We start from the raw sequence: 22,276 nt of genomic DNA on the forward strand, positions 1-22,276 counted from the left end.
ACGGGGATTAAATGAGCTAATACAAAGAAGCTACTCAGGGTAGTGTCTGGTACATAGTAACTGCTCAATAAACAGAAGCTATTAACCCAGGGCCTATAGTTCTCTGCCACAGGGTGGGAATTTCTCCCCATATCTCAAATCAGTACCCGGTGATCACCTATTCTCTTAAGAGGTTAAGAGGCCATGGAGAGTGGAAAGCAAAGGATGCCACCTCCACCAGTGGTTTGCTGGCTCTGTTTATGCCAGAGCCAACCCGCCTTTCCTTTCCCTCAGTGAGAGGAGCAGACCCATCTGCCAGCCTGCTGTATGAGGCCAGCGCAGGAATACTTGGAGACAGGCGAGTCCCCTCATGCCTCTTAATCACATGCATTTTTCCAGAATGGAGGCAAGGCCTCATTCCCACCCTCGTTTTTTTAAAAATTCAAAACTGTCAAGGGAACTCTTAGTACCAGCCACCCAATCAACACAGGTTCTAGATATGCACATTTTTTAAATTATGTTTATTTAGCATATGTACACATAAAAGAGAAATTGCCCTCTGATCCCTCCCAGCAGAAAACATGCACAAACCCAAGGTATACGCAAGGGAAAGGGCCCAGGCCCCAAGTTAGTGGTTGGGATGGTGCAATCCTGTGAGTCAAGCCTCAGTCAGGAGAGGGCTGGACTGAAGTGTCGGGCAGGCTGGAGCTCCCGCTGCTGGCTCTAAAACAAGCGTGCGCCATAGCCAAAGGTCTGTTTGATGCCCTCGAAGTAGTAGCGCTGCCAGCCCTGCCGTGTCCTCTCCTCCTCGGGAGCAGGGATGCCTCGGCCTTCCATGCACAGTTCAGTCTCTCCATTCTTATCATTGAAGGTCAACGTGATGGTGGCAAAGTGCCCTGGAGAAAGACAGAGGGGAGGGAGGCTTCAGATCCAGGGTTTCCACCTGGGTTTGAGATTAAGGCGAAAATAAAAAGTAAATAAAAATCCTGGGGTTAATGGCAGTAAACAAATATGCTTACTGCCTGGCTGGTGTGGCTCAGTGGTTGAGCACCGACCTATGAACCAGGAGGTCACAGTTCGATGCCCAGGTGGGCACATGCCTGGGTTGCAGGCTCAATCCCAGTAAGGGGCGCACAGGAGGCAGCTGATCAATGATTATCTCCCATCATTGATGTTCTATCTCTTCTCCCTCTCTGAAATCAATAAAAATATATTAAGATAAAACAAAACAAAAAGCACAAATATGCTTGCTTACCTTCTGGCCAAGATTTGAACCTCCACTTCATCGCAATATGTTTCTCAGGGACCTAAAATACCCAAAGAGATCAGTCTATACTAAGGATTTTCAACACTTCTCATCTTGTGGCACACATAAACTATTACTAAACTTCTGCGGCACACCAAAAGACATATTTTGCCAATCTAACAATAAAAGCAGGTATAATTTTGGTTCATTCACACCAGACAGTTATTGTTGTGTAGGCTGTTGTCATTTTTTAACTTTAAGAATTTTTAAAAGAGAGGAAAGGAGAGTGATAGAGAGATAGTAACACTGATGAGCAAAACATCATTGATCAGCTGCCTCCTGCATGTCCCCTTCTGGGAATCAATCCCTTAACTGGAAATCAAACCGAGACCTCTTGGTTCCTGGGTTGACCCTCAACCAATAAGCCACACCAGCCAGGCTGTTGTCGTTTTTAAATTTGACGATCTAAGGGCAAAGAGGTCAGTGCCCCTCATGAAATAGTCAGGTACATATTGCATGTTTTGAAAATTCTTGTGGCTTACCAGTTGAAAATCGCGGCTATAGACCAATTGAAAATCGCAGCTTTAGACCAATGTGCCTAAGCCTGGCTAGGTTAGCTATCTGCCTTACATACAGAGTCTACCATCAGTGCAATTATACTACTTATGAGGGCAAAATGGACCACAGAGTTCCTAATATCTCCTCTTAATCCTAACTGGGATGTGGTCAACTGTGCCCAGGTGAAATTTCAGTGCAGCAAATGGAAAGCCATAGCCACCAATATATACAACCTCTCTTCTATCAGTTCTTCTAGAAAGAACTGATTTTAACTCCGTTAAGGAAAAAATTCTAGGAAAGCAAGAGAACTGAAATGGCAGCATTATTTTGAAAAACAAAACAAAAGAGATTACTAACCAAAGAGATAAAAGCCTTAAATTTTACCCACAGAGTGGAAAAAAGGAGAAATAATATTCTTCTGACCAGACAGAGGCTGCATCCTGGGCCTGGGCCAGGAGGTACTCACCAGATCAGTGAATTCCCCAGTGACATTGCCATCTACCAGGTGAAACTTCCCACCTTTGTCTGCTTCTAGCGTCGCAGGAGCATGGGTAAAGGCCTGCACCAGCTGTAGAAAAAACAAAGTAGGGAGAAGATGCATGACTTTCCGTGGGACCCAGGGACAAATGGCAACCGACACCTGCATGCCTCAACGCTCGTTCCAAAGACACCACTTTGCCCAATGACCGTTCCAGGTTCTATTCTATTCCATTGCAGACCAGGCTTTGACTTGAGTGAGTGGGAATCCATGACAACATTACTTCAGCCTCACTGTCTAAAAAGAATGATTCCTAGTGGTTTCCATTTAGAGGACCCCAAACTAATATATATGAGAACAAAGAGGGCAAACACACTTTGAGGAGTAGGTTGAACAAAAGTGGGTTTTCCTTTGCCTCTGCTTGGAAGAAGAAAGCCTCAAGGCTCTACTCACTGGTACTTCCTCTGATGATGGGGATGCGCCCACAACCCAAGTCACCTGGCCTGGCAGGTGCCACGAGGCTGACGGACAGGTTACACGTACCTCCTGGGTGGTTAGCACTCTGTAGAGCTCCTCTGGGGACGTCAGGAAGGTGTCTCGCAGGGTGATCTTACAAGTGGGGATTTTGACACCAACAGGTCTGGTCTGGGTTTTTGAAGGAGCAGATTTAGCCTGTGAAAGTCACAATGAAGTTGTTAGAGTAATGGTGAAACCTCAATTAACATGGCTTCCGAGGCAAACCTGCATTTATTCTCACAAACTTATTCACCTCTCCAAGGCTAATTGTTCCAAGGGGTTGGAGAGAACTTGATGGGTGTTTCAGTCATAAGGGGAACTTTTCCAGAAAATCCTTAATTCCCACTGAAAACAACCACTTTAGGTGAGGGAAGACCACTATGTTTTAAAAACCCATCAGCAGAAGGACATGTTAAATCACTAGGTATTTCTGAAGAGCACATTGTAATTCTCAAACAGAATTTCTATGCTTAAATAGCTCAAAACAGTACCTCCAACCCCACCCCATCTCCAAAATATCCTCCACTGTGCTGACAAAGGGTAATAGGGCTGAAAACTGAGTGCTGAGCCTGAATTACACAAGTTCCATTTTCAGAAAAAATATATTTGCTCACCCTGCCAATGGGTGAAATCAATCAATTTTCTGATAGGTGAAGTTAGTGGCCTAACCCAATACCTTGATGAGACCTCTAATATCAAAGTATGAGATATTAACACCCCAGTAAGAAATAATACTGAAGACGTATATGGGTGAAGACCATGCTGTGTCCACAACATGCAACCAAGGGTCAGACTCTGAAATCCCTAAGGGCTTACATTTGCTCTAGCAATAGTTATAAATGAATAAAAACCAGGTGAAAGATGGGTAGACAAACAACTACATATTGTGGACTCTTAAAAAGCACCACACTATGCCCTAACCGGTTTGGCTCAATGGATAGAGCGTCGGCCTGCGGACTCAAGGGTCCCAGGTTCGATTCCAGTCAAGGGCATGTGCCTTGGCTGCGGGCACATCCCCAGTAGGGAGTGTGCAGGAGGCAGCTGATCGATGTTTCTCTCTCATCGATGTTTCTAACTCTCTATCCCTCTTCCTTCCTCTCTGTAAAAAATCAATAAAATATATTTTAAAAAAAAAAAAAAAAACTAGGCCAGGCAGGTAAAACCAAAACAAAAAACAAAGATTAAAAAAAAATAAAAAATAAAAAAAGCACCACAAGCTGCTCTGGCTTAGAGGTTAGTCAGAGAGAAGCAGAAATGTGGCGTTCAGGAGGAGGCAGTATCCCAACACCCTTTGCAGACAGCCCCCCCCCCCCCCCAACACACACACACACACACACACACACACTGGAAGACCGTTTACCTTGCGCTCCTCAGTTTTCGGTGCTGGCTGACCAGTTGAGGCTACTGACTCTCCATTCAGCGTAGGCAAGATCATGCCCTGTGTGAACTCTGAAAAGATAAAAAACCCCGCTCTGGAAAGTTACTTCTTAGTTGAGATTTGGGGTTTCAAGCAGCTTAACAAATATGGCCATCTTAATCCAGAATGAGCTGATGATGAGGACAGGTCTATCTACTTTACATTTTTACCCCTGGTCTCTAGGCCAGGCAGGTATCTGAGTATATGTTATATAATGTAGCATGTTCACTGGAATTATTTTAAACCCCTGACTCAACTGGAAGCATTACAACTTGTTAAATGTACGTGAAGTCTATTATGGAGGGTAGCCAATGAATGTCGTTGCACTTCCAATGACTTCCAGAGTGGGGCAAGATACCTAAGGATGCGTTGTTTACTGCCCTTTCTCCACTCTGCGTAGGTAGAACAGCTACAACTAGTTTGGCATCAGAGCACAGGTTCCCACCTTCTAGGCTGGTTTCCTCTGATGGTCATTACATGTACTCCACCAGGATAAAACCGTACTGGCAGAGCTGGAATTCTAGGGAATTCCATGTCATTACATGTACTCCACCAGGATAAAACCGTACTGGCAGAGCTGGAATTCTAGGGAGAGCTGAGCTGGTTAGTATTCTAGTCACCCCCTAAAGGTCCCTGGAGAATGCATATCAGAGATACTCCAGGACTGTGCTCAAGCAGTGAGGCTGGAGAGGCAAGTCTGTACACCAGCATTGTCCAAGAGAAGTGTAATGCCAGCCTCAGGTATAATTTACAATTTTCTAGGAGCCACACAAAAAACTTAAACAGGAAAATTAATTTTAAAATATATTGAACCCAATGTACCCAAACTATCACTTCAATATATTATCAATATAAAAAATTTGATATTTTACATTATTTTTTGTACCAAGTCTTCAATCCATTGTATTTTATACTCAAAGTACATCTCTATTTGAACGAGTCACATTTCAATTGCTCAACAGCCAGCATATTAGACAATGCACCTCTAGCTCTTTCCTTCCTCAGAGTGTATACATTGACTTCAAGATGAAATAAGGCCCCTCCCCCCAAATCTTTACCCATTTGCCAAAGAAAAGACTGTCAAGCCCCTTTATCAGAGTCTGACAGGTGGAAACTACCTCAAGGCATATGAACTACTCCAGGGATACCTGTTTTGAGGGTGCTGATGTAAATTCCCATGGCTTCTCTGAGAAGTTTCACCCCTTCTTCTTTCATTAAGGCCACGAGATTTGTGTCAGGCTCATCTTTGGCAAGGCTCACACTAATCTGAGTGAAAGATCAGAAGTAGGTGGTAAATCACGTGAGGGGTACCTGCGCTGTGGAATGTGGTGCTGAGCAATCAGATAACTGACGTTTCCAGAGGAAACGGGTGAGGGATGGGGCATTCGTACAATCCCCATGAGTGTCCCTTCTCAGGTTCTCTCTGCCAAGGCAAAGGTGGCCAATGTTAGAACCCACAGCACCAGCTAAAGCAAAGCAGCTAAAGAAGCACAAGCTGCTCTGGAGGCTGCCAGTGGCACCACTGACCTAGAAAGTCATCCAAACGGGGGTTCTGAATGCGTGGGCCCAGCTGGCCTTTACTTTTGAGTGACAGCTCATTGTTCTCCTCTGAGAGTAAGAGGATGTGGAAGCACAGAGGAGGAGGGAGGAAGCACAAACCTCGACTTCGTCCACGCTGTTTTCGTCAGACAAATTGGGGATCTCCACGTGTCCCTTGTACTGCACTCCAGACGGAGAGGTACCTGCCAAAAGCAAGGCCATGTCACTGTCTCCTCTGCACGAAAAGTCGTCTGCTCTGGAGCCCTAACTACTGCCCTGCTTACACTCCTTTGGACAACTGAACGGACCCTCTTCATTCTGAGAAAAATGCGACACGACACACCAGACGCAACGGACCTTCTTCCCCCAACAGAAATGTCTTTCCTCGTCAAATTTCTTGAACTTGTGTGTTATTACCATGTGGGATCGAGAACTGCCAAATTCTGCCAGGGAGGACTTGAGTCAATAGCCAATACAGTCAGTTCTGCTAGAATGCTTCGTTAGAAAACACAAGTTTGTCCCAATGTGACTAATGCATTAGGGGACATTGGATCATAACATGAATTTCACATCGGCTCATATGTGATTCCCTCTATGAGAAATACTACGTGAACATAAAAAAACCACACCATTTAATTGAGCGGCACAGGAACACACAAAACACATCTCAAACATCTCCTTGCTAGTGACTTCAGTGCACTACGCCTGTTATAAGCCACGACATTCACAACTGGTGTTATCCAGTTCCTTCTGATTTCAGATGACCCTCCTCCCACCACTTCACAATAACACCCAAGCCACAATTCTTCTGCCGCCCATTTTCACAAGTAAACTTCAGGTCTTTTTCAAATAAAGCACCATATTTATTGTATTATTTATGTATTTCTTATAATTTAACATGTTTAAAACTGTGCTATCCACATTTACGTTCCTAAAATTTCTTTTTTGTTAATCCTCACCCCAAGAATATTTTTCCCATTGATTTTTAGAGAGGGAGGAAGGGAGGGAAGGAGAGAGAGAGAGAGAGAGAGAGAGAAACATTGATGTGAGAGAAGCAAATTGGTTGTCTCCCACAAGTACCCCAAGCAGCACGGGATTGAACCTGCAATCTAGGTATGTGCCCTTGAGTGGGAATTGAACCCCAGGGCCCTTCAGTTGCCTGGGCCAATGCTCTAACCACTTAGCAACACTGGCCGGGGCTTGGTCTTAAATTTTTAAAAACGAGTCATTGATGAAATTTTTGCATGTTGTATGCCTAATCCTCTCTTCTCCATTAGCCCTGTGGTTTTCATTGAGCAACTTTGCATAGTGCAGTGACTTTTAGGAATACATTATAGCAGAACTGACTGTATTTCAAAACATTTATTTACTTTCACTTCACTAGGCCTCAGTTTCTCTATCTATGAAAAGAGGATGGGGCAAGATGATACCTAAGGTTCCTTTTAGACCACTATGCTTTAGTAGTTAAATCAAACAAAAAAACAAACCTGATACATCTACTTTCCCCCTTTTTATTACCATTCATTTGAGAAATATTTACTGAAGCATAAATTTATTTTATGATTTGCCTCCTACACATAATTCTTTAGCTTTAGGGCCTTTTAAAATTCAGCCTCCCAACTGAAGGACCTTCTAGTAGGGCATATGCATGGTCCCAATTCTTTGCTAGTATCACAGAAGGGACAGAGGATAAAGCTGCCCCAAATTAGTCACATGTGAGCTTCGCCAGCACAGTAGTTTAACCTGCCAGAATCACACTGAAGGCAATAAGAGCAAGACCAAAAAAAAAATCCCTCTCCCCACTTTCCTATCATCCAAGTGACAGAAGTAGCTACAGCCCAAGCCCCCAAAATATAGGTGCACAGTGGCTTCGCTGTGGCGACTCTTTGAGACTCACAGTGAGGAAACCCACTTAGTGTCCCAGCATCTCACGCTGCTTTCTGTAGGTCACCGAAGCAGCACACCTCCCGTGAAAAGGTCATGACCTCTTAAAACTTGTGCCTGGCTCCTTAACACATCCGTCAGTGCAGCCCAGCACACTCACCTGTCCAGTTTAGTTTGATGCTCCACTCATAAAAGAAGATAAGTTTGCCTTTGCGATTGTTAATGGACGCCTCTCCATCAAGCTTGTTCACTTCTGTCACCTCACACTTGCCTTCCTCATTTTGCACCCGCACTGCCAGGAACAGTGTTTTCAGCTTATCCGTGGACCAGTTTGAAGCATCCCTCTCTGTCCTGCAAAACAGAAACAAGGCTATGGACCAGCAGCCAACTGCAGAGCACTCTGCTTGCTCTAGTCAAGAGAACGGCAGGCTAGCGGAGGCCTGACAAATGGTTTAAAAATAACAGAAAACCCTCAGTCCCATTCCAGTATGTCCACAAACGTTGTCACTCTCTTTTAGGAAGACAAGTTGTCACATACTGTCAATGAGGACAACTGCTGCACAGAACGGTTACAAACTAAATCAGCATAATGGTTCTGGCGTGGGTATTTGACAGGACACCTTCACGCGGTGCACAGTGCCACTTGACCCCGTGGAAATCTGTGCACATCTTACCGAAGTAAGCAGCACAGAGGAGGCCACAGAATGCATGAAAAGTCCAGGGAGGAATAAACCAATAATCTTGACCTGGCAGGTTCAGGCCGTGTCATACACGCCCTACACATTGTGAGCCCTCTAGACAGGCCGTGAAAACAATGGAAGCCCAGAGCTTCAAAACAAACAAAAATGAGGCCAAACACTCCGTGTCCATTCACAGGAGCGGAGGCCGGGCTGAGATAAGGAGAAGAAAAAGGACTATCTGCCTGGCAACTTACTAAACGAGCAGAGAGGAACGGCAAAAAGCTGCAACAAAGTAAAAAACCAACAACAAAAACAGTGAAGACAGTATGAACAGAGTTCAGCGAAGTCGGGAGATAAGGAAACTCCCCCCGGAAGATTTCATGCAGGAGAGGCGGCTTTGGAAGAGGGGTTAGGATATAAAACCACGCTTGCCCAGCAACCCGGGGCAGCCCCTGCAGTTACAGCACAACCGACCCAACAGTTCCGGGCGAGGCCAAGGCGTCCTCACCGTCCTGAGCTCTGGGCGCCTGGGGAGCACGCTCCAAACCGCTCTCGGGACGGAGGCGGTGGTCCCCAGGACTTTCCATTTCACCCCTAAGCCGCGAAACAGGAATCCAGGCCCCTCCTCCGCCCCGTCCTGCGCCCGAGCCTTACACAGCGACCTCCCCACGCGATCCGCGCCCGCCGTTTGGCCGCACTGTCTCCTCCGACCACGTGCGGGGACCACCTCTTTGCTCGGGCTGGAAGCAGGAGCCGGGGGTGTTATGCTTTCACCTCTCGGAAACCCCTCCTCTGGGGGCACCCCTCCACGCTGCTCCTCGCCCCCTAAACACTGAGAGGGCAGCCGGGGGAGGCCTGGGGCTGGGACCACGGCGTGGAGAAGAGCCCACCCCCATCCCGGGCAGGGCTGCCTCGGCCCCAGCTTGGTCCCGGGGACCCCGCAACCCGGCGCGGCGCAGCGCTCCGGCGGCCTGGCCCGCTAGCCCTCACCAGTGCCAGTTGTTGACGTTGGTGGCGTCCGCCCGCTCTTCCACGATCCAGCGTGGGTCACCCTCGCCCCACTTGGCCATTGGCTTTCCGATCGCGCCGTCACCAGGTCCCGAGCAGCCCCAGCAACCACCTCAGTACCGCCTGGTCCCGAGCAGCCCCAGCAACCACCTCAATACCGCCTGGTCCGAGCACCCGGCAGCGCCTAGAAACTACTAGAAGCGGCCGCAGAACCTTCTGGCTTGCTTTTCCCTCCACCCCCCACCCCCTCCCCGCCTTAACTTCCGGCTCCTCCTCACTCCCACCCGGTACTTCCGTCCCCCCTCGCCGGACTTGGCTTCCGCCAGTTCTAGGGTTCTTTCAGGCTGCCTTGGGTAATCAAGGGGCCCGAACCGCAACCGCTCATTCGACCTCTCCTAATCCGCAGGGACACAAAGGACACGTCTCATTGTTTTCCTGGACCCCGAGTGGCCTCTGCTGAGCCTCCTGGGAGTTGTAGTCTCGCTAAGTGACCCGCTGGGTAACTACGGAAGGTCGCGCTAGAAGTCAAGGAAACGACCTCAGCACCGTGCTCTGGAGATTCTGGGAGCTGTAGTTAATAGGCCCCGTGGTCCTGCCGCGCAGCGCCTGACGCCAGAGCGGGAAGAAACTACAACTTCTAGCATGCCCTGCGCCGCCTTTCTCGCCGCAGGTGCCCTCTAGCCGTCCCTCCGCGACTGTCGCCTTCCGCCCCTATGCTATGCCGCACACCCAGTCTAGAAAGGCTTGTCTAGCAGCTGAAGAGCCTGGCGCGGTCCTGATTGGGAGGGCTCGGTGTGGAAGAGGTGAGGGTGTCCCAAACCCCTTGAGCCGCGGGTCTGGCTGAGTCCAGCCTCTTCGCACCATGATCTTTCCCCCTGTCCTTTGAGGCGTCGCTAGACACCCCCAGGCCTGACTCTTTCTGTCGGAGCTCCCCAGGCTGGGAGACCAGAGTACGCTCAGGGTTGGAGCTGGGACTCAGCCCCGACGTTTGATTTAAACGAGTATTTAGTCAACCAAGGGTCCGCCGGGCTGTGGCAACTGCGGTAGATCCTTGACTTCTTGGACGTTTGTCACTAATTTAACTCACATCCTCTGGTCTCAGTTCACAGCCTCATCCCTGTAGGCCTGGCTTGGCAGAGGATAACCGAATCCGAATCTAACTTCTCCATAGCTGGCTTCTGGGTTGTCCTGAGGCAGGGAAGCTTGTTGGTTATGGATTTATTTATTTTATTTTTAATTGATGTTTTAGAGAGAGAGAAACATTGATTTGTTGTTACACTTATTTATGCATTTATTGTTTGATTTTTGGATATGCCCTGACCAGGGATCCAACCATCGACCTTAGCGTGTTGGGACCACACTTCAACCAACTGAGCTACTCAGCCAGGGCCTCGTTTCCTGGTTTTGATCCCCTCATTCCCCATCTTTCTTGGTCATGTTCTTGTTCTCCCCTCGTGGGCTTTTATTAAATAGGTGACCATAAGGACAAGTCTCTGAAGTATTTTTTAAAATATAGTTTAATTGATTTCGGAGAGGAAGGGAGAGAGAAATAAGAGATAGAAACATCAGTGAGAGAGAATCATTGATCCGCTGTCTGCTGCACTCCTACTGGGGATCAGCCTGCAACCTGAGCGTGTGCCCTGACCCGGAATCAAACTGTGACCACCTGGTTCATAGGTCAATGCTCAACCATTGAGCCACGCTGGCTGGGCCCCTGAACTATTTTAAACGGTGTTAAAACAACCTTTTCACTCTTAAAATTGTACCTGCTTGCTTTATAAGTTCTTGAGCCATTAAATATTTACCCCTTTACTTGTGAAGTAAATCTAGGTTCTGATTTGGCAATAGACAAATTGATGTCAAGTATCTGTCCAAGTCTAAAATGTGTGGTTAAAAAATTCCAGCCCTGGCCAGTGGCTCAGTAGGTTCTAGTGGTTGAGTATACCAAAAAGTTTCGGGTTCGATTTCCATCAGGGCACATACCTAGGTTGCAGTTTGATCCCCAGTGGGGGCGTGTACAGGAAGCAACGGATCAATGTTTTTCTCCCCCCTTTCTGTCTCTCTCTTTTTAAAAATTTTTTTTATTGATTTCAGGGAGGAAGGGAGAGGGGGAGAGAGAGAAACATCAATGATGAGAATCATCGATCGGCTGCCTCCTGCACGCCCCCTACTGGGGATCGAGCCCGAAACCCCGGCATGTGCTCTTGACCGGAATCGAACCCGGGACCCTTCAGTCCGCAGGCCGATGCTGTATCCACTGAGCCAAACCAGCCCGGGGCCCCCTTCCTCTCTTACTAAAATCAGTAAAATCATATCCTCTGTGTAGATATTTACAGATATTTATTTACTATAGTGAAAGATGACCTGCCCTAGTTTTTCCTATAGTGAAAAATAGAAGGACCATGCAGGTCAAAGTGGAAATGATCCAGGAGTCAGCAAACCAGGATCATAGGAGCAATTAGCAAGGTGGCTTTGATAGCTAATCCTTTTGTGCCTCATTTCCCTCAACAGTGAAATGGAGAAAAATCTGCCAGGCCTGCCTAACAGGGTTGTTCTGAGGATGACAAAGTGAGTGCTTTATAAATTGGCACCTGTGCCAGAGACTTTACAGTATATGCTCTATGCATGCCTACAGTGTTTGTGATGGCCACTAAGAATTTTTATATCAAAATTTTTTTTTTAATCTTTAGGATTGCTTAAAAATATTTTCTTTCTAGCTTCTTCCAAGGTACCATAATACTTTATTAATAATAAAAGTTAAGGGCTCTGACTGGGTAAGTCAGTTGGTTAGAGCATTGGCTGGATACACCAAGGTTATGGGTTCAATCTCTGGTCAGGGCACATATAAGAATCAACCAATGAATGCATAAATAAGTGGAATAACAAATGGATCTTTCTCCCTCTTTCTCTAAAAATAAATAAAAAATAAAATTAAATTTAAAAAATACTAAAAGAATACTGAGCATTAATTTTGTGTCAGGCATGTATTAAATGGTTTAAGCCTCACAACAGTCCTATAAGATAGGTTTCTATTATTAATGTCCATTTTACAGATGAGGAAACTGAGGTAGGAAGATGCCGGTAAGAGATCCTATAAGGAACTAATGTTTAGTGTTTACTTTCTGCTAGGCACTTTGATAGGTGTTTCCTGAGTCCTATATATTCTACACTGCAACCCTGTGTAGGTAGGATATGATTTTCTCCAAGGCTTAGAAGGAAAATTATTACCCAGTTTGCTCAGAATTGGAGAAATAAAGATTTGAACTCAAGGCTACCTGACTACAAAACCTGTGCTTGTACCACTAATGAGGGATGATTTCATTGTTTTCCAGCTTTTTAATTTGGTTTTGACTCCCTGGAGTTAAGTATTTTTAAGCACCCTAGCCAGTTTGGCTCAGTGGATAGAGCATTGGCCTGTGGACTAAAGGGTCCCAGGTTCGATTCCAGTCAAGGGCATATGCTTGGGTTGCACTGGGGATGTGCAGGAGGCAGCCAATCAATGATTCTCTCTCATCATTGATGTTTCTATCTCTCTCTCCCTCTCCCATCCTCTCTGAAATCAATAAAACTATAATTACCAAAAAAAATTTTTTTTTTAAGCTACATCTGGGTTCAGTAGAATGGGAAGGGATCAGGCAGTAGAAAATTGCCAACCATACCTTTGCCATCCCTATATGCCCTGAAAACAGAAAGGGAAAGTAGAATATGGTAAGGGCCATCAGAAACCACAACAGGGCTGCCAAGATGAGCGTTTCTGAAGGTTCTCTTGAGAAAGGTGCTATTGTAATGAAAGGAAGGGCACATTGATCCTTGAGAATTTGACACTACGGAGCCTTTGGAGTTATTTGTGGTGCTGTGGAAATTTTGGACCTAGTTCTTGGTTTAAACCAGTTTTCACTCTATCCAGTTAGCATTGATAACTTAGTTTGTAATTCTAGGGCAAATATTTTTCAGACCAGAATCTAATTTTAGAGTAGATGAGAGAGGGATTTGTGGTCTTTCGACCAAATGTGTGTGTGTGTGTGTGTGTGTGTGTAATATATATGTATGTGTATATATATACACACATTTTTTTTGCTATGCTCTTACTTCCCAAGTTTGGGTAGGTACTTGTTAATAAGTTAATGAAGATTTGAAGATATAGGAAGGATAGTTCTGCTTTTTTAAATTGCTTTTATTCTTTCAGGCATTTAACAAGCATACATAAGAGCAAGATGTTTGTCAGTTTTATTCACTGTAGTATTCCCAGAGCCTCAGAGCTGGCACTCAATATATATATGTTGAACACATGAATGCAGTAATGACCTGCTTGTTTGTGCTTTGATCTTGTGTTCAGCAAAGTTGATAATGAATTCTTAAAATATATATATATATATATATATATATATATATATTTACTGATTTCAGAGAGAGATAGGGAGAGGGAGAGAGAGATAGAAACATCAAAGATGAGAGAGAATCATTGATCAGCTGCCTCCTGCATACTTCCCACTGGGGATCGAGCCTGCAACCCAGGCATGTGCCCTGACCAGAACTCTAACCGTGACCTCCTGTTTCATAGGTCAACCCTCAACCGCTGAGCCACAATGGCTGGGTGGCAATGCATTGTTAAAACACTTGCCTTCCTTGCACTGTTACCTCTCTAAATACCTGTGCTGAATACTCCAGTTCTGTTATTGGGTCCTTCAGGAGATGAACTGTATCTTGCACTTTTAAAATATCCCTTACAATACCTGAGAGAGTGCCTTGAACAAAGTAGGTATTGTAGGAATGAATGACTACTTGTAGGTAATTACAGGATCAAAAGTATGGTTTCATCTTTTGGATACCCAAGAATCTGATTTTACATGGCAGGTTCAGTATTTGCTTTACCAGATTCTTTTATACATCTCTGATTACTGCGGGGGATTTGTAGTGTTTTGGGAGGGAATCTAGAAAGGGACATACTGTACATTGGTTTTCCTCTCACTCCAGATGAATCGGACAAAGGTTGATGAGGAGGAATATTGGAACAGCTCCAAGTTCAAGGCTTTCACCTTTGATGATGAAGATGATGAGCTCTCTCAGGTAGGTTTCCATGAACAGTTGCTGAAGGTCGCACCCTTCCCTTCAGTGCCTCTAACATTCCTTCCCTTTGTGTGCTTGGTAACCTGACTTCACCAGGTCTCCATTAGGCTCAGAAATCATTTGGGTCAAATCTTTAGGAAAATGTTTATGGAGAGGAGCTCTCAGAAAAGAAACAGAAGGATTGTAAAAACCAACTCTCTGCCCTTCTTACTTTATAGTCTTAAGATGATTCATTTCTTTCTGTTTGTTTGTTTTAAGAATCCTGTCTTTTATCATGTGATATAATTTATTCTATTTGAAAGATGGACTGGGGTGGAGATTTTGTCCGTTTATTGTGTCTGTTTTATAAATGCAGGAACATATCCCTTATAACACCTGAGAGAGTCGGTAAACTCACTCTGGTTTACACAGCAAGGCATTGCCAGGAATATGATTAGAACTCAGAGGTGGCTCTGAGCCCTCCCAACTCCTTTGCCACGGGACTGCAGTGTTGGCTAAAAAGCAATTTGTTTTCTTGGCAAATATTTAGCAGACTAGATTTTTCTGTTACAGAAGGTGAAAGTGTTGGCCATTTTCAAGTTCCATTTCCTCAGCCTTCTTGGTTTTCAAAGAGAAGGGTGAGCATTGCTGATTGCCTAAGTGTCCACCTGATGTTCCTTTGCAGTTAAAGGAATCCAAGCGGGCAGTGAATAGCCTTCGAGACTTCGTGGATGATGACGACGATGATGACCTGGAGAGAGTCAGCTGGACTGGGGAACCTGTGGGAAGTAAGTAGAAAAGGCCCGACGAGGCGAGTGACATTCAGGGTTCTTGTCACCAATGAAGGCCCACTTGTTTGTCTCTTCAGTGCTTGTCAGGAAAGGGAATGAGGGTAGCTATTTTCAGATGCACACATCTGGAAATTTAACCCCAGGAGAAGATCCTTGGGGAAATACAACAGTATTTCCCATGTGGGTAGGTCTGCTGTCCTAGGGCTAATACTTAACTGGCTATTTTAGACCCATTTGGATGCTTGTTAAAATGAGGTTCCTAGGGTTCACTCCAGAGACTCTGATTCAGTAGGCGATAGGGATGGGGTGGAGGGGGTCTCATTGTATAAAAAGCACTGCAGATACTTCTAATATGAGAACTACTGACTTACATGCTCATAACTATTGGCATAACTGACTTCCTTAGCCACCAAGTCTCGCTGCCTAGTATTTATATAATACCACTTAACACCTTTGCAGAGTCTATCAGATTTTTAAGGATATTTAAAAAATTTTTTCTTAATAGGAAATACTATCACGTGATTTAAAAATAAAAAAGTATTAAGGTATATAGGCAAAGGTTTCCCTCCTACTTAGTTCTTAGTCCCTGTCCTTCCAAGAAATTATTGCGATGGTTTGCTTCCTATGTATGCATCAAAAGATTCGTTTTACATTTATAAATATGTATAGGAATATACTTACCCCTTTTTTATACAAGTGATAGCATACTTTATACCCTGTACTTTTCACTTAATGCTATAGCTTGGAAATGTTTTCATATCAGTACATAAAGAGCTTTCTCATTCTCTGTTTTTTAAAATAGCAGTATGGTATTACTATATATGGATTTTCTGTAATTTATTTAATCAGCTCACTGATGATGAACTTTATATTGTTTCCAATCTTGTGTTGTTTATTTTGCTATCAATAACCTTGTATACTCAGAGGTGACTATGAACGATCAAGTCCTAGAGTGAAGTTATTGGCAGAGGGCATTTGCATCTGTATTGGATAGATATTGCCAAATTGCCCTCCATGTGGGTTGCGTCAATTTATACTCCCACCAGCAATGCAATGTCAGAGGGTTCCTGTGTCCCCACAGCCTTGCCGACACAGGGTGTTATTAAACCTTGGGATCTTTGCCAGTCTTAGAGGGGACCAGTGGTGTCTCAGTGTACTTTTCATGTATGTAATTATCTTATTAAAAGTGAGGTTGAGCATCTTTTCATGTATTTAATAGCCCTTTGAATATTTTTTCTGTGATCCCTTTATTCATTTCCTTTGCCCATTTTTCTGTTGATTAGTCTATTTGATTCTATCCTTTCTCCCTGCCTTGAATTTTGGAGTCCATGTCAGCCAAAGGACCAGGGCCTCTGGTGAAAAGCTTTTAGAGTTTGTTGGAATGCTTGTTATCTAGGATTTATTTGGATGAGAATGACTGACTTAGTTCTTACTATCTCACAGGTATCTCATGGTCCATCAAAGAGACTGCTGGTAACAGTGGGTTAAACCACGAGGGGCGTGAGCAGCTAAAGAGCCGAAACAGCTTCTCCTCCTATGCGCAGCTACCCAAACCTACTTCTACTTATTCCCTGAGCAACTTTTTTAGAGGTAAAAAGTGGTGGTTAAAGCCACAGGGAGTCGTCTTTTCCTTTTTCAAAAAAATCCTCAGGCTCTAGCCAGTTTGGCTCAGTGGATAGAGCGTCAGCCTTCAGATCAAAAGGTCCCAGGTTTGATTTCAGTTAAGGGCACACACCTTGGTTGCAGGCTCCTCGCTGGCCTGGGCCCTGGTCAGGGCTCGTGCGGGAGGCAACCAATTGCTGTGTTTCTCTCACATTGATGTTTCTCTCTGTCTTTCCCTCTTTCTTCTCCTCTCCCTAAAAAAACCAATGGAAAAATTCCCCCAGTTGAGGATTAAAAACAACAACAACGACAAAATACTCGGGTTATACTATTTATTTACTGTGGGAGAAGATTATTGAAGGAAAAAGAATTATCTTTGGAGCTGGCAGTTGGGGATCAAGAGTGGAGAATTGAGAGAAATTCAGAGGGGTTGGTCTGGGTTTCTAGAATGTGAACACAATTGGCATTAACCCCTTGACAGGTACTGAAGAAATTTGCCTAGGTCAAAAGTTCTCCCCACCCCTGTGCATTGCTGTTGGGAACCCGTGTGCACTGCTGGTGGGAATGTAGAACGTGTGAGAGACAGTATGCAGTTCCTAAAAAACTTAAAAAGTTAAACACAGTAACAATATGATTAAGAAATCCACTTCTAGATATATACCCAAAAGAATTGAAAGCAGGAGCTTGAACAAATATTTATTCACCAGTGTTCATAGCAGCAATATTCAGAATAGCCAAAGTTAGAAATAACCCAAGTGTCCATTGACTAATGAGTGGATAAGCAAAATGTACATGCAATGGAATATTATTCAGCTAAAAAGGAACAGAATTCTGGTACATGCTACCACATGGATGAACCTTGAGAACTTTGTGCTAAGTGAAATAAGCCAGACACAAAAAGATAAACAGTGTATGAGTCCACTTAAACACGTATGTGGTATCTAGAATAATCAGATTCATAGAAACAGAGGGTAGAATATATAGTGGTTACCAGGGCTGGGGGTGAAGGGAACAGGGGGTTACTGTTTAATGGGTACAGAGCCTCAGTTTGGGATGATGAAAAAGTTCTGGAGGTGGATAATGGCAATGGTTGTACTTTTGGTGTACTCAATGCCCCTGGACTGTAGGCTCAAGGATAGTTAAAATGGTAAATTTTATGTTATGTATATTTTATCGCAATTAAAAATTTTTTCCTCCTTGCCTTTTTCCCCCATGGTATCTTAAATTTCTGAAATTGAATAAAGTTTTTTTTAAGTTTTAAGTTCCCATAATGCATAATAAGGTTTTATACACACTACATCCTTAACCAAGTCAGAATGGGTCTGGCTTAACTGCTCACCTCCTCCCTCATGTGTTCTTTATCTTTAGGGAGAACTAGACTTGGAAGTTTCCAGTCCCTTTCTGATGGTAGGCATTGACCCTCTTTTCTTGATTACTTTGGGAGACGTTACTGATCTGGGGTATAGTCTGGGGAGTCATGGAGAAAAGTGGTAATTAGACGATTTGATAAAATTTATTCTGAATCTCTCATCATTATTAGAGAAATTTTCTCATACTGAGTAAGAGGTAGATTCTGATTACAGGGGAATGGGTGACTTCTAGGGATACTGGCTTTGGAGAGGTACCGAAAATTACTTTGGGCCCTAAAACATACCTTGGGAGCCTACAAGTCAAGAAGGAGGCATTGAGGAAAGGAATGACAAGAAGGTGGTGTCCTTCTAAAACAGCTGCCTGTTCTCTTTCAGCTCTTTCGGACACACCTGCCAAAAGCTATGCTCCAGAGCTGGGGAGACCCAAGGGGGAGTTTAGGGTGAGTAATACCTTACACTGGGTTGACACTGTACCCAGTCTAAAGTGCTTTGACATTATCTTGCTTGATCTTCCCAACTTTTTGAGCACCTGTTAATTTAACCCCGTTTTATAGATAAGAACACTGATTTCTAAACATTAGGGCCTGCCTGGGGTCTCACAGCTAGGAAATGGTGGAACTTGGACTCAAAAGTATCTATTTTTTGATTCAGTCCTAGCACACTTTCCTTCCCCATTGTGCTGCTCTTTGAAGGCTGTACTTTGAAACTTTTGATCATCAATGTGAACTGGAAACTTGGTGAAGCTTGTACTCCCATGAAGCACATAAAAAAGCAAATTGATTCATAAGGAAGAAACTATATCCTAAAGTCTGGAAAAGGAACATGTCTCCCTCTTTCCTTATGCTGGCATAGCTATTATTTAGAGTCTCAAAAATGGGATTGATTGCATCGAGGGGTTGAAATCCTAAACCAGTAGGCACAGCATTACTGATTTTGTCAGTTGGTTCATTCTGTCTTTGATTCATCTCTTCCCGTCTGTATTATTCCTGTTCTAGTTCCTTCAGAAATTCAGAACAAGACTATCTCAGTTCATTAATTTTTCTCCATTCCCTCCCACAAAATCTGTCCCCTTTAAGGACTAAGACACTGAGTGTGAGGCGGGGAGCTGGCACACTGATAATTCTGATCCCTTAACTTCTTGGGATTCATGTGTTGCTAATATTCCAGGACTACAGCAATGACTGGAGCCCCAGCGACACGGTGCGACGCCTTCGGAAGGGCAAGGTAAGACCACTGGGGAATGAAGTCTTGTGGGATTATTTTGGGAAGCTGGCGCTGTTCCCATAGGGAGGATTTCTTGACCCCTCTCTTCAGTTCGAATTGTTAAATGAAGTGGTTTTCAGGAAGAAAATAAATTCACTAAGATGAAAAGTCAGCTGCAAAATTTGAGATTCTCTAGAGTTTAGTGTTACTTTGATAGGGTAATGGGGAAAGAGTGATGGACGAGAGGGAAAAGTGCTTTTAAGAATGAAGGTGGCCATGGCCAGTGTGGCTCAGTTGGTTGGGCATTGTCCTGTACACCGAAAGGTTGCCGGTTCAGCCCGGCCAGCATATATATAAAAGAATGAGCGTGATCTTTTATGTTTAGGTCTGAGATCCATTATGAGTTAACTTTTTTGTTGTTGTTGTTAATCCTCACCCAAGAATATTTTTTTCCATTGATTTTTAGAGAGGGTAAAAGACTGGGGGTGGGGGGAGAGAAACATCAACGTGAGAGAGACAGAGATCACGATTCGATTCCCCATCAGGGCTGGATCCAATTGTGCAGAAGGCAGCCAATCGATGTTCTACTCTCATATTGATGTTTCTCTTTCTCTCTCCCTCTCCCTTCCTCGAAAGGTTGCCGGTTCAGCCCGGCCAGCATATATATAAAAGAATGAGCGTGATCTTTTATGTTTAGGTCTGAGATCCGAATGAGAATGAGCGTGATCTTTTATGTTTAGGTCTGAGATCCATTATGAGTTAACTTTTTTGTTGTTGTTGTTAATCCTCACCCAAGAATATTTTTTTCGATTGATTTTTAGAGAGGGTGGGGGGAGAGAAACATCAACGTGAGAGAGACACATATGAGCCCTGACTGGGGCTGGGATTGAACCTGAAACCCAGGTAGGTGCCCTTGACCAGGAATTGAACCTGTGACCCTTCGGTCTCTCTCTCTCTCTCTCACAGTCTCTCTCCATTCTCTCTAAAAATCAATGGAAAAAATATACGTGGGTGAGGATTAACAAAAAAACAAACTAAAACATGAAAATATCATTATATTGGTAGAAAATATTTGCAAAATAGACATATTATAAAGGATTTTCATACAGAATATATAAAGAAAGAGTTATTTTCAGTAATAAGAAAATAAACAATCCAATAAAAATTGGCATAAGATTTGACCAGTTATATCACAGAAAACATATATGAATGGCCAATGAGCACTTGAAAAGGTGCTCAACATAGTTATCAAGAAAATGTGAATTAAAACTGTATGATACCACTATGCAGGTACTGGAATGAATGGCTAAACTTTAAAATATTGATCATACCAAATATTAGGAGGATGTGGAACTCTTGTACACTGTCAGCCAGAAGGAAAAATAGTAAAACTGCTTTGGGAAATAGTCTGGCAGTTTCTTACAAAGTTAATCATACACTTAATTTCATTCGTGAACATTTACAATGCATGTTTTGTATGGACAAAAACATGTCCATACAAAGACTTATACACAAATGTTCATACAGCTTTCCTCATAATAGCCCCCAAAGTGAAAATCCAAATATCCATCCAGAGCTAAATAGGTAAATAAATGGTGGTATATATAATAGACTGGGGATGGGATGGGAAGGTATGGACATTAAAGTAGACAAGGAGACTTATTGGGGTGATGGAAATATTCTGTATCTTGATTGTGTTAGTAGTTACATGGAATTCTATTCTTGTCAAAACTCACCAAACTGTACATTTAAATAGGGTAGATTTTATTGTATGTAACTTATACCTCATTATAAAAAGAGGAAGTGCGCTAGCTGGTTTGGCTCAGCGGATAGAGCGTCGGCCTGCGGACTCAAGGGTCCCAGGTTCGATTCCGGTCAAGGGCATGTACCTGGGTTGTGGGCACATCCCCAGTGGGGGGCGTGCAAGAGGCAGCTGAATCGATGTTTCTCATCAATGTTTCTAACTCGCTATCCCTCTCCCTCTCCCTTCCTCTCTGTAAAAAAATCAATAAAATATATTAAAAAAAAAGAGGAAGTGATCTCTACCTGTTGACTTTGGTAAGACTTCATCAGGAAATGACATACAGAGCATAAGGCTGACTAGAGAGGGTGTGGTGGGAAACTACTGTCGATATTGTTCTGGGCACCACAGTGTAAAAATAAAGTGGCTTTCTTTGGAGACATTTCCTTTTATTCTTGCCTGTACTTCCGTGTCCAGTGACAGAGGAATGTAGTGAACAGTCTTCTCCCAGCACACTAATTCTCTTCTTATTCCACCAGGTCTGCTCACTAGAAAGATTCCGCTCCTTACAGGACAAGCTACAACTCTTAGAGGAAGCAGTTAGCATGCATGATGGAAACGTCATTACTGCTGTGAGTTGTGGGGGTTTTTTGTTATTTAATTGGTTTTTGTTAGTTTCTGAAAATCCAATCAAAATAGACTTTAACATTTTAGGTTAAATGTCAAGTAAAGATCCTGGATTTCCTTTTGATGTGTAGGATTCTCAGTAACACGTATTTTAAAGCCTAGCTGGTAGGACATGTGTTATGTGTGGAACTCTTGATTATAATCAAGAAGCAGTAGGTTGGCTACTATACTCTGAGGGAGGAGAGATGTGAGAGCAGGGAGGCATCTCTAGCCAGTACAGGCACGGGCATGTGGACTCCCAAGACACAGCGCAGTTCCAGATGTCCACCACCTGTCCTTCCATCACATCAAGAAATGTGTTGTCTGGGCCTGCAAAGGTGCCTACTGAGTTGCTGACCTCATTCCTAGACATTGGTGCTCAGGGTGGGGCTTTGTGTTTGAAAGAATTCACTGGGTAATTAATTTTTTGTTCTCTCTTTTTAAAAAAAATATATTTTTATTGATTTCAGAGAGGATGGGAGAGGGAGAGAAAGACAGAAACATCAATGGTGAGAGAGAATCATTGATCGGCTGCCTCCTGCACCCCCCCCC

At 43.9% G+C, this 22,276-nt stretch overlaps 2 protein-coding genes across 3 annotated transcripts in view; one reads left to right on the plus strand and one right to left on the minus strand.

Annotated features, from left to right (window-relative positions):
• Positions 1 to 481: 481 nt before the first annotated feature.
• AHSA1 (AHA1, activator of heat shock 90kDa protein ATPase homolog 1 (yeast)) lies at positions 482 to 9,522 on the minus strand. The gene is made up of 9 exons (XM_005860160.2): positions 9,288 to 9,522; positions 7,778 to 7,968; positions 5,854 to 5,936; positions 5,343 to 5,460; positions 4,138 to 4,226; positions 2,805 to 2,933; positions 2,250 to 2,351; positions 1,235 to 1,286; positions 482 to 875 (listed from the first exon to the last, which is right to left on the minus strand). The coding sequence occupies exons 1-9, from the start codon at positions 9,365 to 9,367 to the stop codon at positions 703 to 705; spliced, it is 1,017 nt and encodes a 338-aa protein (XP_005860222.1). The 5' UTR covers positions 9,368 to 9,522; the 3' UTR covers positions 482 to 702.
• Positions 9,523 to 9,642: 120 nt separating this feature from the next.
• Positions 9,643 to 22,276, plus strand: part of VIPAS39 (VPS33B interacting protein, apical-basolateral polarity regulator, spe-39 homolog) — a 26,089-nt gene continuing 13,455 nt past the window's right edge. Inside the window, exons 1-9 of one of the 2 annotated variants that reach the window (XM_005860158.2) lie at positions 9,643 to 10,108; positions 11,817 to 11,873; positions 14,280 to 14,372; positions 15,037 to 15,139; positions 16,586 to 16,732; positions 18,113 to 18,151; positions 18,490 to 18,554; positions 19,282 to 19,338; positions 21,598 to 21,690. In XM_005860158.2, the coding sequence (XP_005860220.1) occupies positions 14,280 to 14,372; positions 15,037 to 15,139; positions 16,586 to 16,732; positions 18,113 to 18,151; positions 18,490 to 18,554; positions 19,282 to 19,338; positions 21,598 to 21,690 (597 nt within the window). In that variant the 5' untranslated portion in view covers positions 9,643 to 10,108; positions 11,817 to 11,873. The remainder of the gene's footprint in view (positions 10,109 to 11,816; positions 11,874 to 14,279; positions 14,373 to 15,036; positions 15,140 to 16,585; positions 16,733 to 18,112; positions 18,152 to 18,489; positions 18,555 to 19,281; positions 19,339 to 21,597; positions 21,691 to 22,276) is intronic. The other variant, XM_005860157.2, reaches the window with a different exon arrangement.

This window comes from Myotis brandtii, unplaced genomic scaffold (genome assembly GCF_000412655.1).
Source record: "Myotis brandtii unplaced genomic scaffold, ASM41265v1 scaffold132, whole genome shotgun sequence".
In the NCBI taxonomy this organism is placed as follows: Eukaryota; Metazoa; Chordata; class Mammalia; order Chiroptera; family Vespertilionidae; genus Myotis; species Myotis brandtii.

Excerpts from the sequence above, each read along its gene's own strand:
- AHSA1 (XM_005860160.2), bottom strand. The coding sequence starts at position 9,367 with ATGGCCAAGTGGGGCGAGGGTGACCCACGCTGGATCGTGGAAGAGCGG. Across the intron at positions 7,969-9,287 it reads AACGTCAACAACTGGCACTG|GACAGAGAGGGATGCTTCAA; the intron begins GTGAGGGCTAGC and ends TCTGTTTTGCAG. Across the intron at positions 5,937-7,777 it reads CATCAAACTAAACTGGACAG|GTACCTCTCCGTCTGGAGTG; the intron begins GTGAGTGTGCTG and ends TGCTTTTGGCAG.